This window comes from Piliocolobus tephrosceles, chromosome 1 (assembly GCF_002776525.5).
Source record: "Piliocolobus tephrosceles isolate RC106 chromosome 1, ASM277652v3, whole genome shotgun sequence".
Lineage (NCBI taxonomy): Eukaryota > Metazoa > Chordata > Mammalia > Primates > Cercopithecidae > Piliocolobus > Piliocolobus tephrosceles.
The window spans coordinates 69636299-69651821 of record NC_045434.1 but is presented as its reverse complement, the minus strand read 5'-3'; the positions used below and the strand labels follow the sequence as shown (position 1 = coordinate 69651821).

The window sequence follows — 15523 nt, the reverse complement described above, 5'->3', positions numbered from 1 at the left end:
CTACTCGAAGGCTGAGGCAGGAGAATCACTTGAACCCGGCAGGTAGAGGCTTCAGTGAGCTGAGATCATGCCACTGCACTCTGGCCTGGGTGACAGAGGGAGACTCTGTATCCAAAAAAAAAAAAAAAAAAAAAAATCCCTATTGCAAATGGAAGGTCCACTTATGCAAAATGTATTTCCTATTTCACCTAGCAAATCAAACATGGCTACCAGAAAAGTAGACTTAATAATTTTGGTGTTTTTTTTTTTTTAAGAATACAAATTTCTTTTAAAACTTTGCTAAACTGCTGTGGTAATACAGAACTGTGATTGAGACATAAAGAGTGCCAAGACTGGGAAGACCACGTAATTTACCATCCATCTAGAACACTCTTCAGAATGAAAGGGACTTCATTAGTAATTATACCAGACAACAGGTGTACCACCTGGACTATCCCAGGCAAACTGGGACACATGATCATGGTAGCTAAGAGAGTACTTTGGGGGAGCACCTTACATAGAAATATTATTCAGCTATCAAAAAGAATGAAGTAAAAGAAATGGGGTTCAGAAAAAGTTCCTGGAAGAGCAAAGATCTGAATAAGAAATTGGAGTTAGTCAAGTGAAGAAATATTCCAAGCCAATAGGACATTACATACAAGGCCAGGAGGGAAAGGGCATGACTTTGTGAGAAACTCTAAGTATGCATAGTTCCGCCTAGAGCAGAGAAAGCATACGTCTGTGGGGACAGGGGTTGTGGAGACAGATAAAGCAGAAGGACTGGCAGGAGGCAGATCTGGAGGGTACCTTATGTTGCATTAGTGTTTGAATTTTATCCTAAGGACAACGGAAGCCACTGCAGGGAGTAAGGATGTGCCCTGAACAGATTCACACATTGTAAGAGACCACACTGGATGAATGTGGAGAACAGAGGGAATAGGGCAAGGGCTACAGATAGGAAGGACAATTAGCAAGCTCCGGCCCAAACCAAGACAGTGGCATTAGAGATAAAGGGAAATGAGCAAGGAGAAAGCAATTTTGAGTGATGTGTTCCCATGAGATATCCAAGTAGACTACCCAGCTGGCCAGTATCCGTATGAGTCTGAAGCTCCTTTATTTATTCAACATGGTTTTAAGGAGAGTAATAAATGCCGGTGATACAGTTGTGTACATTCAGACCACATGCCTATTTTCATGAAACTTACAATCTAATGGTGGGGATGAGAGAAGAGTAATAGGTAAGTGACATAAACGTGTAAACAATAACATATAAGACAGGGATGAGTGCTATCAGGAGAATTAAAATAATGTAAAGAGAGTGACTGGGCAACTCTAAATGGGATCAAGAAATGCTACTGAACATTTAAAATGAATTTAAACTGAGAGATGTGTGACAAAAAGAATGTAATCATGGCCGGGCATGGTGGCTCACACCTGTAATCCCAGCACTTCGGGAGGCAGAGGTGGGCAGAGAGCTTGAGCTCAGGAGTTCGAGACCAGCATGAGCAACATGGAGAAACCCCATTTCTACAAAAAAACAAACAACAACAACAACAAAAAAACTTTATAATAGCTTCTGTCCAAACCTGCAGATGCAACCAACTCAAGTATCAGTCATAAATTGTTTTGGACACACAAACAACTATAGTTCAACCTACTCCATCTTCTGTACTTTTAGATAAGGGAAATAAATGACTATAAAGCAATAAGCATGTAGATTCTCATGCCTCGGCCACCTGAGTAGCTAGGATTACAGGCATGCACCACCATGCGCCACTAATTTTTGTGTATTTGGTTTTGCCATGTTGGCCAGGCCAGTCTCAAACTCCTGGCCTTGATCAAGTGATCCACCTGCCTCAGCCTCCCAAAGTGCTGAGATTACAGGCATGAGTCACCACGCCCAGCCCAGAACTGTTAGTTAGCAGTCATTTATGTGTTCCGTATGTGCCAGGCACTGTGCTGACTGCTAACATATGAAATTAAAAGGGAGCTGTTCACAATGACCTCTCAAAATGGAAACAATCTTCCCAGAATCCAATACCTTCCTTTCACAAAGAATACACTGGTGACAAAAATAATACCTACCCAAGTCTTGTTCATTACTGCATTGACAAGTTTTCTATGTTAGGCATAAACAAGCCAATACAGTTAATTATTATTATTATTATGGTTACAGTTTATTATTATTTGAGACACAGTCTCACTCTGTCACCCAAGCTGGAATGCAAAGGTGCAATCTCCACTCACTGTAACCTCCACCTCCCGGATTCAAGAGATTCTCCTGCCTCAGCCTCCTGAGTAGGTGGGACTACAGGCGCCTGCGAGCAGGCCTGGCTAATTTTTGTATTTTTAATAGAGACGGGGTTTCCCCATGTTGCCCAGGCTGGTCTGGAACTCCTAACTTCAAGTGATCCACCCACCTCGGCCTCCCAAAGTGGTGGGATTACAGGTGTGTGCCACCGCACCCGGCCCAGTTAATTATTTTATAGGTAATTTTCTAAGCAAGATGACAAGGTGGTTTGGAAAATTCTGTCCTTACAAAGAAATTTATAGCCCTCTTCAATCCAAGACCGTCCGGAAGTCTATTTAACGGCCTTATCTCCTCTTTTATGGCCTCCTGGGGCAGTTCATCCATACAGGCCATAGTTCTCATGGCCTATGACATTTTCTGTCTTCTAAGGATCTTTCATCTACCACTCCAGTCCTTACCTGATTGCCCAGCACGGCGGTGGCACAAGCTGTGGACACCTCTTTGGGCCCAAACCACACTGAGGCGATGCGGGAGGGCAAGCCCAGGATGAATACCTGGGCCACGGAGCACAGGCACTGGCCCAACATGGTGACCCAAAAGAGATGCTGCTGCACACTGCCGCACTTGATCCAGGCACCCAGGCAGTTGAGGCCGGAGCCCAGCAGGGCGGTGAGCCGCAGGCCTCTGGTGTCCAGCAGCCAGGTGGCCGGGAAGATGAGGGGCACGTAGGCCAGCATGTACACCATGGACAGCCAGTCGATGCGCAGCAAGGTGACACCGTAGAAGCCCCCGAAGACGTTGCTGATGATGCTGTACTGGATCCATTGAAAGGCGTTTACCAGCGAGTACAGGCTGAAGATCAGGAGCACCACGAAGCGCCGCGGGGAGAGCGCCGTCCGGGGCAGCGGGGTGCTCTCGGCCCCCGGGGTCTCCGCTCCCGCGCCCGCAGGCAGCAGCCGGGCCTGGGTCTCCTCTTCTGGAGCCAGCGGAGTCTGAGGCCCGCCCAGAACTCCCGAGGCGGCAGCGAGGCTGTCCCGGGGGGCCCCGTTCACCGGGAAGGTGCCCGCTTTGGGCCCGTTCTGCGGCTCCACGCTCTCCTTCCCAGCGGGCGCGCCCCTCGGCAACGGGAGGTATCCTTTCGCGAGCGGGTGTCCGGGCGCCACCGCCGCCCCCTCCTCATCGTCTGGCCGCGCCATATCCCTGGCTCCCGGGCGCCACCTCGCTCCCCCGCCCCACTCCCCGACTCCGCTCCCCGGGTCCACAGCCCAAGGTCCTCCTGGGACCCCACCTCCACCCCCTCGGCCCACCGCTCCTTCCCCGGTGGCGCGCGCCACGAAGCGCAATCCCCGCTGCCGCGTGAACAGGTGAAGGCTTCCTCCCCGGCGCCGCGCAGCAATCACCCCTCGTCTGGTCCCGCCCCTAGAGTCGCGCGTCCCGCATGACGACGGCCCTCCGGCCAGTCAGCGCGCACCTTTGCCCGGCGCGAGAGCCAATCGGGGAGCTGCCGGGCGCGAACGGTGGGAGGCGGGGGAGGAAAGCGGGCTGGGAGCATTTGCTGACGTTTTCCTGCCCGGAAGAATGCATGGCCCGGGGTCCCTTGCACCTGAGGGTGGGCGGGAGGCGGCCCCGCGGGTTGTGTTGCTGGAAGAAGGGGTCTCGATCCAGACCCCAAGAGAGGGTTTTTGGGTCTACCGCAGGGAAGAATTGGAGGCGAGTCACAAGGCGCAGTAAAGGAAGCAAGTTTATTGGCATCTACTCCGTTACAGAGTCGCAAGTCCTCAGACTGCAAGAGGAGGAACTCCCGTCCTTCCGTAGTGTCACTACTTAGAGGCAACTGTGAGGTGCTGTGATTAAACGTGGAATGTGCTGATGTGCCCACTAAAGGTAGGGGCTGTTGGTGCACTAATGACCATTAATCCTTCAACCTAAGCCTGCTCATTGACGTTATCTCTGAGTAGAGGGCTGGGTCGGGCTCAATGGCCACTTCTGTAATCCCAGCACTGTGGAAGGCCGGACAGGAGGCTCCCTTGAGCCCAGGAGTTCGAGACCAGCCTGGGCAACATATTGAGATGCCATCTATTTGGGGGGGAAAAAAAAAACAGCCAGGCGTGGTGATGCATGCCTGTAGTCCCAGCTACTCCGGAGGCTGAGGCAGGAGAATTACGTGAACCTGGGAGGCGGAGGTTGCAGTGAGCTGAGATAGCAACACACTGCCCTCCAGCCTGGGTGACAGAGTGAGACCTAGTCAAAAAAAAAAAAAAAAAAAAAAATTTAGGACATCTAGACATTTCACAGACTTGGTGGGAGAAGTCCTGTATGGTCATAAATATTGTGTAATTATAATTGCTGGTCAGCTTAGAATGCGGCTATTTTCAGACCTTTAGCATTAACCTTATAGGTGCCCTGTGAGTGCCTAGTTATTCACTTTAATATGCAGTCGCTCTGGCTGTGTTTTATTAAACCAGGTGCCTGGTAAGCAGTGGCTTCTCTAACAAGTGGGCAGCTTGGAACTGGGAACGAGAGAGCCAGCGAAACAGAATGAGGGAGACAAAGAAGTGGGCATCACCCTCAGCTCCACAAGGGCTTCCCAAAGTCGCTGTACCGTACGCAGGCCCAGGACGAACTTTATTCTTGCCCCAGCATCGTTGTCCATCTCAGTGAGACCCTGGCTTTAGGGCAGACAGGACCACGTTTCATAAATTCATACTGTCCCAGCAGAGGAATAACGCCAGAAAGCGTTCCAGTACAACCAGAGAAAGGGAATCCATGAGAAATCTGCCCTTGTGAAGTTGGAATCCCCTCAGCCTCACCCCGCTGACTTGAATGAAGTGACTGAGATGGGCTGTGATGGAGCAGATCTGTTTGCTCGACCTTCTCCCTTGGACCAACACATGTAGTTAATAGTTATTGGACATGCACATTCAGTGGGTCCAGTGGGTTCCAGGTACCAAACTTGTGTTGAATGGTATGTGCCAGACAGTGTCTTGAGATCTGGGGAACAAAAAAAATAAAAACGAGACATCCAGAGCACAGTAGCCTTGCGGTCTTCCTGGACTAGAGAAAATTCAGCCCTTCTGCTTCTTGGGAAGCTTTGTTTGGGAAAAGAAAGAAAAGAAAAGAAAAGAAAGAAAGAAAGGAGAGAGAGAGAGAAAGGAAGGAAGGAAGGAAGGAAGGAGGGAGGGAGGAAGGAAGGAAGGAAAGAGAAAGAAGAGGAGGAGGAGGAGGGAGGGAGGGAAGGAGGGAAGGAGGGAAGGAAGGAAGGAAGGAAGGAAGGAAGGAAGGAAGGAAGGAAGGAAGGGACCCTAAAGAATTTATTAAATTGAAGTTGAAACTAGGTGTATATAGTACAAGAGTTCTTACCATGCATTTAATCTTAAAAAGTGCTGATATCTAGAACCCTAAAACCCTGCACTTTTTTATTGCCTCTTACATTATTATTTTGGTCATGTATGAAATATTTCAGGCATCTCTTGGTACAGGTGAAATGCTACATGTTCTAAAATAAGGAATAAGTGCATTATAATGTCTTCCTTGGCCAAACTGTATAAATTGCTACCCCCGACCCCCCACCCCGCCAACATCCCTTCCCTGCTTTTTTTCTTTCTTTCCTAGTGCTTACCTTCACCTAAAATGTCCTATATTTTTACTTATTTTTTTCTAGTTATCTTCCTTCCTTCCTTCCTTCCTTCCTTCCTTCCTTCCTTCCTTCCTTCCTTCTTTCCTTCTTTCCTTCCTTCCTTCCTTTTCTTTCTTTCGTCTTGCTCTGTCACCCAGGCTGAAGTACAGTGGTGTGATCTCAGCTTATTGCAACCTCCGCTCACTGCAGCCTCTGCCTCCCAGGTGCAAGTGATTCTTCTGCCTCAGCCTCCCGAGTAGCTGGAATTAAAGGCCTGCACCATCATGCCTGTCTAATTTTTGTATTTTTTTTTAGTAGAGATGCGGTTTCACCACATTGGCCAGGCTGGTCTCGAACTCCTGACCTCGTGATCCACCCACCTTGGCCTCCCAAAGTACTGAGATTACAGGCCTGAGCCACCATACCCGGCCTCTTTCTCTTTCTCTCTCTCTCTCTCTCTCTCTCTCTCCTCGGCTGACCACCAAGCCTGAGTGCTTTTTGCATTTTTTGTAGAGATGGGGTTTTGCCACATTGCTCAGATTGATCTCAAGTGATCAGCTCACTTTGGCCTCCCAAAGTGCTAAGATTACAGGCATGAGCCATTGTGCCGGTCCTTTTTCCGGTTATTTTCTCCCTGTCCACTAGAATGTGAGTTCCATAAGGGCAGGGCTGAAAGTTTTGTTGCTTTTTGCTACCGCTACTATTTTTCAAGAATTTGTAACCAGTGTACTTTGTGCGAGTACCTAACACATAGTAGGTGTTCAATAAATATTTACTGAGTACAGCTAATGAGCACTGAATTACCGTGAATATTTTAAATAATTGCTTCATTCGTAAAGAAATGTATTTTTTCTCTCCTCCCAACTGCTGCTACATCGTCATCATGGACACCAGCCACGTGCAGCCTGTCTAGCTGACCAGGGTCACCATGGTCCTGGGCAGAACCAGCTCTCAGGGACAGTACACTCAGGAATTTGTGGACGACACAAGCCACTCCATCATCCACAGTAAAAGGCTCCGTGCGCAAGGGCTGTGTGCTCACCCTGTTGGAGTCAGAGCAAGAGGCCTGGAGGTTGCACTGAGCTCGGCTGCTCACTGGGTCTTGAATATTGGGTTCGACCACTTGGTCCGTGAGAGTGCTGTGCCATGACCTGCTCCTTTATTTATTTTTTGCCAGCCACACAGGAATTGAGATACACATTTAAATAAAGTGTTTGTGTTCCAAATTAGAAAGAAAAGAGAAAGAGAGAAAGAAAGAGAGAGAGAGGGAGGAAGGAAGGAAGGAAAAAAGGAGGGAGGAGAGAAGGAAGGAAATCTTTTTTTTTTCCTTATTTTTTATTTATTTATTTTTTTGAGACAGAGTTTCGCTCTTGTCACCCAGGCTGGAGTGCAGTGACACGATCTCAGCTCACTGCAACCTCTGTCTCCTGGGTTCAAGTGATTCTCCCTCCTTAGCCTCCCAAGTAGCTGGGATTACAGATGCCCACCACCATGTGCAATCTATTTCTTAAAAAAAAAAAATATCTTGGCCGGGTGCGGTGGCTCACGCCTGTAATCCCAGCACGTTGGGAGGCTGAGGCAGGTGGATCACGAGTTCAGGAGATCGAGACCATCCTGGCTAACATGGTGAAACGCCATCTCTACTAAAAGTACAAAAAATTAGCCAGGTGTGGGGGTGGGCGCCTGTAATCCCAGCTATTTGGGAGGGTGAGGCAGAAGAGTGACTTGAACCTGGGAGGCAGAGCTTGCAGTGAGCTGAGATCGCACCACTGCACTCCAGCCTGGGTGACAGAGCGCGACTCCGTCTCAAAAAAAAAAAAAAAAAAAAGTCTTGCAAACTTCCAGAAGGGAGGGTAAGAGGGAGGGAAATATCTTTCTTTCTCTTTTTCTTTCTTTTTTTTTTTTTGACAGAGTTTTGCTCTTGGAGTCCAGGCTGGAGTGCAATGGAGTGAAGAGCTCACTGCAACCTCTGCCTCCAGGATTCAAGTGATTCTCCTGCCTCAGCCTCCCAAGTAGCTGGGATTACAGGTGCCTGCCACCACACCCGGCTAATTTTTGTATTTTTAGTAGAGACAGGGTTTCTCTGTGCTGGTCAGGCTGGTCTCAAACTCCCAACCTCAGGTGATCCACCTGCCTCAGCCTCCCAAAGTGCTGAGGTTACAGGCGTGAGCCACTGTGCCTGGCCGCCATTCTAATTTCTTAATCTTGTCTTCTTTCTCTGGCTTCAGTGGTAGATACTTATTAACCAGTTTAAACATGAGTCATAATTTATATCAAATGTTTGGATGTATAACATAGAATGAACCTTAATCTCTGTCCAAAAAGATACTGCTGGGAGCATCATTTGGCTAGGAGTCAAGATAAGATTGAGCTACTTTATGGGTGTGGAATGCCAAGTTAGAGAGATCAGAATAAGTAAGACTTCAGCAATATGAGACCTGGACAGCATCCAGGAGCCAAGGTCCAAGATGCTAATAGGAGTGATGTAGCTGTCCCTGAACAAAGGTTTCCCACAGTTTACGAGCCTCAGAGGTTAAGATACAAACCAAAACAATGCTATTGGATATGCAATCCGTAATGTTTCATGGGGAGGTGGGTAGATTTGGGCAGCCTTGCCTTCAGTTTACTCCTGCTAGCACCAGACTTGGTCCACCTGAGCAGCAGAGGCTATATGGTTCTATTCTGTGAAAAGACCAAGTTGGAAATGGAGGAGTAGAGGAGAAGGCTGGAAATCAGAATTCTCCCACATGTATTCTTCCCTCCATTGAGACATTTTATTTGTATGTATTTATTTATTCCTAAAAAAAAAAAAAAAGTCCCAGGATTTTTTCTCCTATGTTTTTGTCTTATTTCTTCTCGGTCCATGATGCCAGTTGAGGTCATCAGTACAGCAAAACCAAATTGGTGAGATGGCAACAAATTATTCTGTCACTTTTCTCATCTTTTTTTTTTTTTTTTTGAGATGGAGTCTCGCTCTTGGCACCCAGTCTGGAGTGCAATGGCAAGGTCTTGGCTCACTGCAACCTTCGCCTCCCGGGTTCAAGAGATTCTCCTGCCTCAGACTCCCGAGTAGCTGGGATTATGGTGCCCACACCAGGCTCAGCTAATTTTTGTATTTTTAGTAGAGATGGGGTTTCACCGTGTTGGCCAGGCTGGTCTCGAACTCCTGACTTCAAGTGATCTGCAGGCCTCGGCCTCCCAAAGTGCTGAGATTACAAGTGTGAGCCACTGCACCTGGGCCAGTTTTCTAGATCTTTGAATTGCACATCAAATCTGAAGCTGATCGCTCCACACTTGTTTAACCTGCCTATGAGGTTCACAACAATTTTCCCAGCTCTGGGATCATCAATGACTTTTAATTCACCAATATAACCATGCTTCATCATCGCAGTTAGAAACCAGACCATGAATTTGGAACATGACCTGATAAGAACCTGGCGTTTGGGTATCTTTTTGGCATTCATGCACACCATTATGGTGGCACAGAAAGATGATGGAAACTATTTGTACGGTTTTATGTAAAGCTACTAGAGATTTAATTCTGCAACAGCAGAGCTTCCTGCCCTAAAACATCTCTGAGGATTTGCTAAGGCAGATCCTGCCTTTCATCTCTGCTTAAAATTTACCTGTTGCGTGGTTTAAATATAACCAATGTCAAATCACAACTAAATTTTCCATGTTACATCTGGTTCTTATTCCTTTGGGCATTATTTAATTTATCACATTAGATAGTTGACATGTTGGCTTTAAAGATCACAAGATGCAGGCTGAGCAAGGTGGCTAACAGCTGTAATCCCAGCACTTTGGGAAGCCGAGGCTGATGGATCACCTGAGGTCAGGAGTTCAACACCAGCCTGACCAACATGGTGAACCCCTGTCTCTACTAAAAATACAAAATTAGCCAGCCAGTACTAGCAATTTTAAAACTGTCACTTTCTTTTACAATTTTTAATTGCTTAATTTGAATGGATTGAAATGTACTATCTCTCTTCAGCCCCACTTCCCATATCCAGAATTGATCCAGGTTTTTAGAGCCTAAAGGCTTAATTTGGGGATGGAGGTGTTATTTAAGAAACTAACATCAAAATTAAAATTTAAAATGAGGTTGGGTGTGGTGGCTTACGCCTGTAATCCCAGCACTTTGGAAGACTGGGGCAGGTGCATTGCTTGAGCTCAGGAGTTCAAGACCAACCTGGGCAACGTGGCGAAACCCCTTCTCTACCAAAAAAATACAGAATTTAGCTGGGTGTGGTGGCATATACCTGTAGTCCTAGCTACCTGAGAGGCTGAGGTGGGAGGATCGCTTGAGCCCAGGAGGTCAAGGCTATAATAAGCTGAGATCACGCCACTGAGATCACGCCACTCCATCCTAGGCAACAGAGTGAGGCCTTATCTTTAAAGAAAAAAAAAAAAAAAAGAGGTAGAGAGAGATACAAGCCTTCAGAGACCCTCATACTAACTTCATGGTAAATCTGCCTCTGCTCACCCCTCCCACCTGTAGGAACTAATATCTTCATTTCCAGATTTACTCTGAAAAAACTGTGCAACTGCTTCACATGTTTCCTCTTCATTCACTACTTTGGAACTCACTGAAACTCTGATGAAAGAATTGAGTCAAAAAAAAGAAAAAATAGACCTCCTTCCCAGCCCTGGCCCCGTCCAGAGCATATACTACAGAGGAGTCTTTTTTTTTTTTATTGTATTTTAAGTTCTAGGGTACATGTGCACAATGTGCAGGTTTGTTACATATGTATACGTGTGCCATGTTGGTGTGCTACACTCATCAACTCTTCAGCACCCATCGACTCATCATTTACATCAGGTATAACTCCCAGTGCCATCCCTCCCACTTCCCCCATCCCCACAATAGGCCCCAGTATATGATGTTCTCCTTCCCATGTCCAAGTGATCTCATTGTTCAATTCCCACCTATGAGGGAGAACATGCGGTGTTTGGTTTTCTGTTCTTGGGATAGTTTGCTGAGAATGATGGTTTCCAGCTGCATCCATGTCCCTACAAAGGACATGAACTCATGCTTTTTTATGGCTGCATTGTATTCCATGGTGTGCGTGTGCCACATTTTCTTAATCCAGCCTGTCAGTGATGGACATTTGGGTTGATTCCAAGTCTTTGCTATTGTGAATAGTGCCGCAATAAACATACATGTGCATGTGTCTTTATAGCAGCATGATTTATAATCCTCTGGGTATATACCCAGTAATGGGATGGCTGAGGCATATGATATTTCTAGTTCTAGATCCTTGAGGAATCGCCATACTGTTTTCCACAATGGTTGAACTAGTTTATAATCCCACCAACAGTGTAAAAGTGTTCCTATTTCTCCACATCCTGTCTGGCACCTGTTGTTTCCTGACTTTTTAATGGTTGCCATTCTAACTGGTGTGAGATGGTGTCTCATTGTGGTTTTGATTTGCATTTCTCTGATGGCCAGTGATGACAAGCATTTTTTCGTGTGTCTGTTGGCTGCATAAATGTCTTCTTTTGAGAAATGTCTGTTCATATCCCTTCCCCACTTTTTGATGGGGTTGTTTTTTTCTTGTAAATTTGTTTGAGTTCTTTGTAGGTTCTGGATATTAGCCCTTTGTCAGATGAGTAGATTGCAAACATTTTCTCCCATTCTGTAGGTTGCCTGTTCACTCTGATGGTAGTTTCTTTTGCTGTGCAGAAGCTCTTTAGTTTAATTAGATCCCATTTGTCAATTGTGGCTTTTGTTGCCATTGCTTTTGGTGTTTTAGACATGAAGTCCTTGCCATGCCTATGTCCTGAATGGTATTACCTAGGTTTTCTTCTAGGCTTTTTATGGTATTAGGTCTAACATTTAAGTCTCTAATCCATCTTGAATTAATTTTCATATAAGGAGTAAGGAAAGGATCCAGTTTCAGCTTTCTACTTATGGCTAGCTGGTTTTCCCAGCACCATTTATTAAATAGGGAATCCTTTCCCCATTTCTTGTTTTTCTCAGGTTTGTCAAAGATCAGATGGCTGTAGATGTGTGGTATTATTTCTGAGGACTCTGTTCTGTTCCATTGGTCTATATCTCTGTTTTGGTACCAGTACCATGCTGTTTTGGTTACTGCAGCCTTGTAGTATAGTTTGAAGTCAGGTAACGTGATGCCTCCAGCTTTGTTCTTTTGACTTAGGATTGTCTTGGCAATGTGGGCTCTTGTCTGGTTCCATATGAACTTTAAAGCAGCTTTTTCCAATTCTGTGAAGAAAGTCGTTGGTAGCTTGATGGGGATGACATTGAATCTATAAATTACCTTGGTAAGTATGACCATTTTCATGATATTGATTCTTCCTATACATGAGCATGGTATGTTCTTCCATTTGTTTGTGTCCTCTTTGATTTCACTGAGCAGTGGTTTGTAGTTCTCCTTGAAGAGGTCCTTTACATTCCTTGTAAGTTGGATTCCTAGGTATTTTATTCTCTTTGAAGCTATTGTGAATGGGAGTTCATTCATGATTTGGCTCTCTGTTTGTCTGTTACTGGTGTGTAAGAATGCTTGTGATTTTTGTGCATTAATTTTGTATCCTGAGACTTTCCTGAAGTTGCTTATCAGCTTAAGGAGATTTTGGGCTGAGATGATGGGGTTTTCTAAATATACAATCATGTCATCTGCAAACAGGGACAATTTGACTTCTTCTTTTCCTAACTGAATACGCTTTATTTCTTTCTCTTGCCTGATTGCCCTAGCCAGAACTTCTAACACTATGTTGAATAGGAGTGGTGAGAGAGGGCATCCCTGTCTTGTGCCAGTTTTCAAAGGGAATGCTTCCAGTTTTTGCCCAATCGGTATGATATTGGCTGTGAGTTTGTCATAAATAGCTCTTATTATTTTGAGAAACATTCCATCAATACCGAATTTATTGAGAGTTTTTAGCATGAAGGACTGTTGAATTTTGTCAAAGGCCTTTTCTGCATCTATTGAGATAATTATGTGGTTTTTGTCTTTGGTTCTGTTTATATGCTGGATTACATTTATTGATTTGCATATGTTGAACCAGCCTTGCATCCCAGGGATGAAGCCCACTTGATCATGGTGGATAAGCTTTTTGATGTGCTCCTGGATTCAGTTTGCCAGTATTTTATTGAGGATTTTTGTGTCGATGTTCATCAGGGATATTGGTCTAAAATTCTCTTTCTTTGTTGTGTCTCTGCCAGGCTTTGGTATCAGGATGATGTTGGCCTCATAAAATGAGTTAGGGAAGATTCCCTCCTTTTCTATTGATTGGAATAGTTTCAGAAGGAATGGTACCAATTCCTCTTTGTACCTCTGGTAGAATTCCGCTGTGAATCCGTCTGGTCCTGGACTTTCTTTGGTAGGCTATTAATTAATACCTCAATTTCAGAGTCTGCTATTGGTCTATTCAGGGTTTTAACTTCTTCCTGGTTTAGTCTTGGGAGAGTGTAAGTGTCCAGGAAATTATCCATTTCTTCTAGGTTTTCTAGTTTATTTGCGTAGAGGTGTTTATAGTATTCTCTGATGGTAGTTTGTATTTCTGTGGGATCGGTGGTGATATCCCCTTTATCATTTTTTATTGCGTCTATTTGATTCTTCTTTCTTTTCTTCTTTATTATTCTTGCTAGCGGTCTATCAATTTTGTTGATCTTTTCAAAAAACCAGCTCCTGGATTCATTGATTTTTTGGAGGGTTTTTTGTGTCTCTATCTCCTTCAGTTCTGCTCTGATCTTAGTTATTTCTTGCCTTCTGCTAGCTTTTGAATGTGTTTGCTCTTGCTTCTCTAGTTCTTTTAATTGTGATGTTAGGGTGTCAATTTTAGATCTTTCCTACTTTCTCTTGTGGGCATTTAGTGCTATCAATTTCCCTCTACACACTGTTTTAAATGTGTTCCAGAGATTCTGGTATGTTGTATCTTTGTTCTCATTGGTTTCAAAGAACATCTTTATTTCTTCCTACATTTCATTATGTACCCAGTAGTCATTCAGGAGCAAGTTGTTCAGTTTCCATGTAGTTGAGAGGTTTTGATTGAGTTTCTTAGTCCTGAGTTCTAGTTTGATTGCACTATGGTCTGAGAGATAGTTTATTATAATTTCTGTTCTTTTACATTTGCTGAGGAGTGCTTTACTTCCAACTATGTGGTCAATTTTGGAATAAGTGCAATGCGATGCTGAGAAGAATGTATATTCTGTTGATTTGGGGTGGAGAGTTCTGTAGATGTCTATTAGGTCTGCTTGGTGCAGAGTTGAGAGAGTTGAGTTCAATTCCTGGATATCCTTGTTAACTTTCTGTCTTGTTGCTCTGTCTAATGTTGACAGTGGGGTGTTGAAGTCTCCCATTATTATTGTATGGGAGTCTAAGTCTCTTTGTAAGTCTCTAAGGACTTGCTTTGTAATTGGGTGCTCCTGTATTGGGTGCATATATATTTAGGATAGTTAGGTCTTCCTGTTGAATTGATCCCTTTACCATTATGTAATGGCCTTCTTTGTCTCTTTTGATCTTTGATGGTTTAAAGTCTGTTTTTTCAGAGACTAGGATTGCAATCCCTGCTTTTTTTTGTTATCCATTTGCTTGGTAGATCTTCCTCCATCCCTTTATTTTGAGCCTATGTGTGTCTCTGCATGTGAGATGGGCCTCCTGAATACAGCAAACTGATGGGTCTTGACTCTTTATCCAATTTGTCAGTCCATGTCTTTTAATTGGACCATTTAGTCCATTTACATTTAAGGTTAATATTGTTATGTGTGAACTTGATCCTGTCATTGTGGTATTAGCTGGTTATTTTGCTCGTTAGTTGATGCAGTTTCTTCCTAGCATCAATGGTCTTTACATTTTGGCATGTTTTTTCAATGGCTGGTACCGGTTGTTCCTTTCCATGTTTAGTGCTTCCTTCAGGGTCTCTTGTAGGGCAGGCCTGGTGGTGACAAAATCTCTAAGCATTTGCTTGTCTGTAAAGGATTTTATTTCTCCTTCACTTATGAAACTTGGTTTGGCTGGATATGAAATTCTGGGTTAAAAATTCTTTTCTTTAAGAATGTTGAATATTGGCCCCTACTCTCTTCTGGCTTGTAGAGTTTCTGCCGAGAGATCTGCTGTTAGTCTGATAGGCTTCCCTTTGTGAGTAATCCAACCTTTCTCTACAGAGGAGTCTTAAGGGGTTTGTAAGCTTAGAGTTGAGAAATCAAATAGCTCCTGAAAACTGTAATTAGAGGAAATTCCATATGGAGACAGGCCACAAGGAGAACTCAAGCCCTTGTAAACCAAAAATGAAATATTCTAAGCCCCCAATTTACTAAACAGATTCAACCTCCCACTTCCACCTCCCAAATAGCTGGGATTACAGGCACATGCAACCATGCCTGGCAAATTTTTGTGTTTTTTGTATAGATGGGGTTTCGCCATGTTGGCCAGGCTGGTCTCGAACTCCTGACCTCAAGTGATCTGTCTGCCTCACCCTCCCGAAGTGCTGGAATTAGTGAGCCACTGCAACAGGCCTCTAACACTTATTTCTGAGGTTTTTTTTCTTCCCTGCTTCTCGGAGGCCCCTTCCTCCCTCTCTTGTTGCCTTAAGGTACCTCCACCCTGGCTGGGCCCTGTTGTTCTTTTATTGGTTTTTTTGTTTGTTTCTTTAGCCTACCTGAGTTATACAAATGCAAAGTACATCCTAGTTCCATGCTGGGCCTTATTATTAGCAAG

General features: G+C 44.7%; 1 protein-coding gene, 1 long non-coding RNA gene and 1 pseudogene across 2 annotated transcripts in view; 2 read left to right on the top strand and 1 right to left on the bottom strand.

The window, feature by feature from the left end:
* Positions 1-3594, bottom strand: part of FLVCR1 (FLVCR heme transporter 1) — a 35713-nt gene extending 32119 nt beyond the window's left edge. The window contains exon 1 of the mRNA XM_026456690.1: positions 2643-3594. Coding sequence (XP_026312475.1) covers positions 2643-3426 — 784 coding nt within the window. The 5' untranslated portion in view covers positions 3427-3594. The remainder of the gene's footprint in view (positions 1-2642) is intronic.
* Positions 3595-3742: 148 nt separating this feature from the next.
* Positions 3743-5385, top strand: LOC111537139. The gene is made up of 2 exons (XR_002729913.1): positions 3743-4114; positions 4696-5385. It is a non-coding gene; the product is annotated as an uncharacterized LOC111537139 (long non-coding RNA).
* An 819-nt stretch (positions 5386-6204) lies between these two features.
* LOC111537138 lies at positions 6205-7165 on the top strand (annotated as a pseudogene).
* Positions 7166-15523: the final 8358 nt, after the last annotated feature.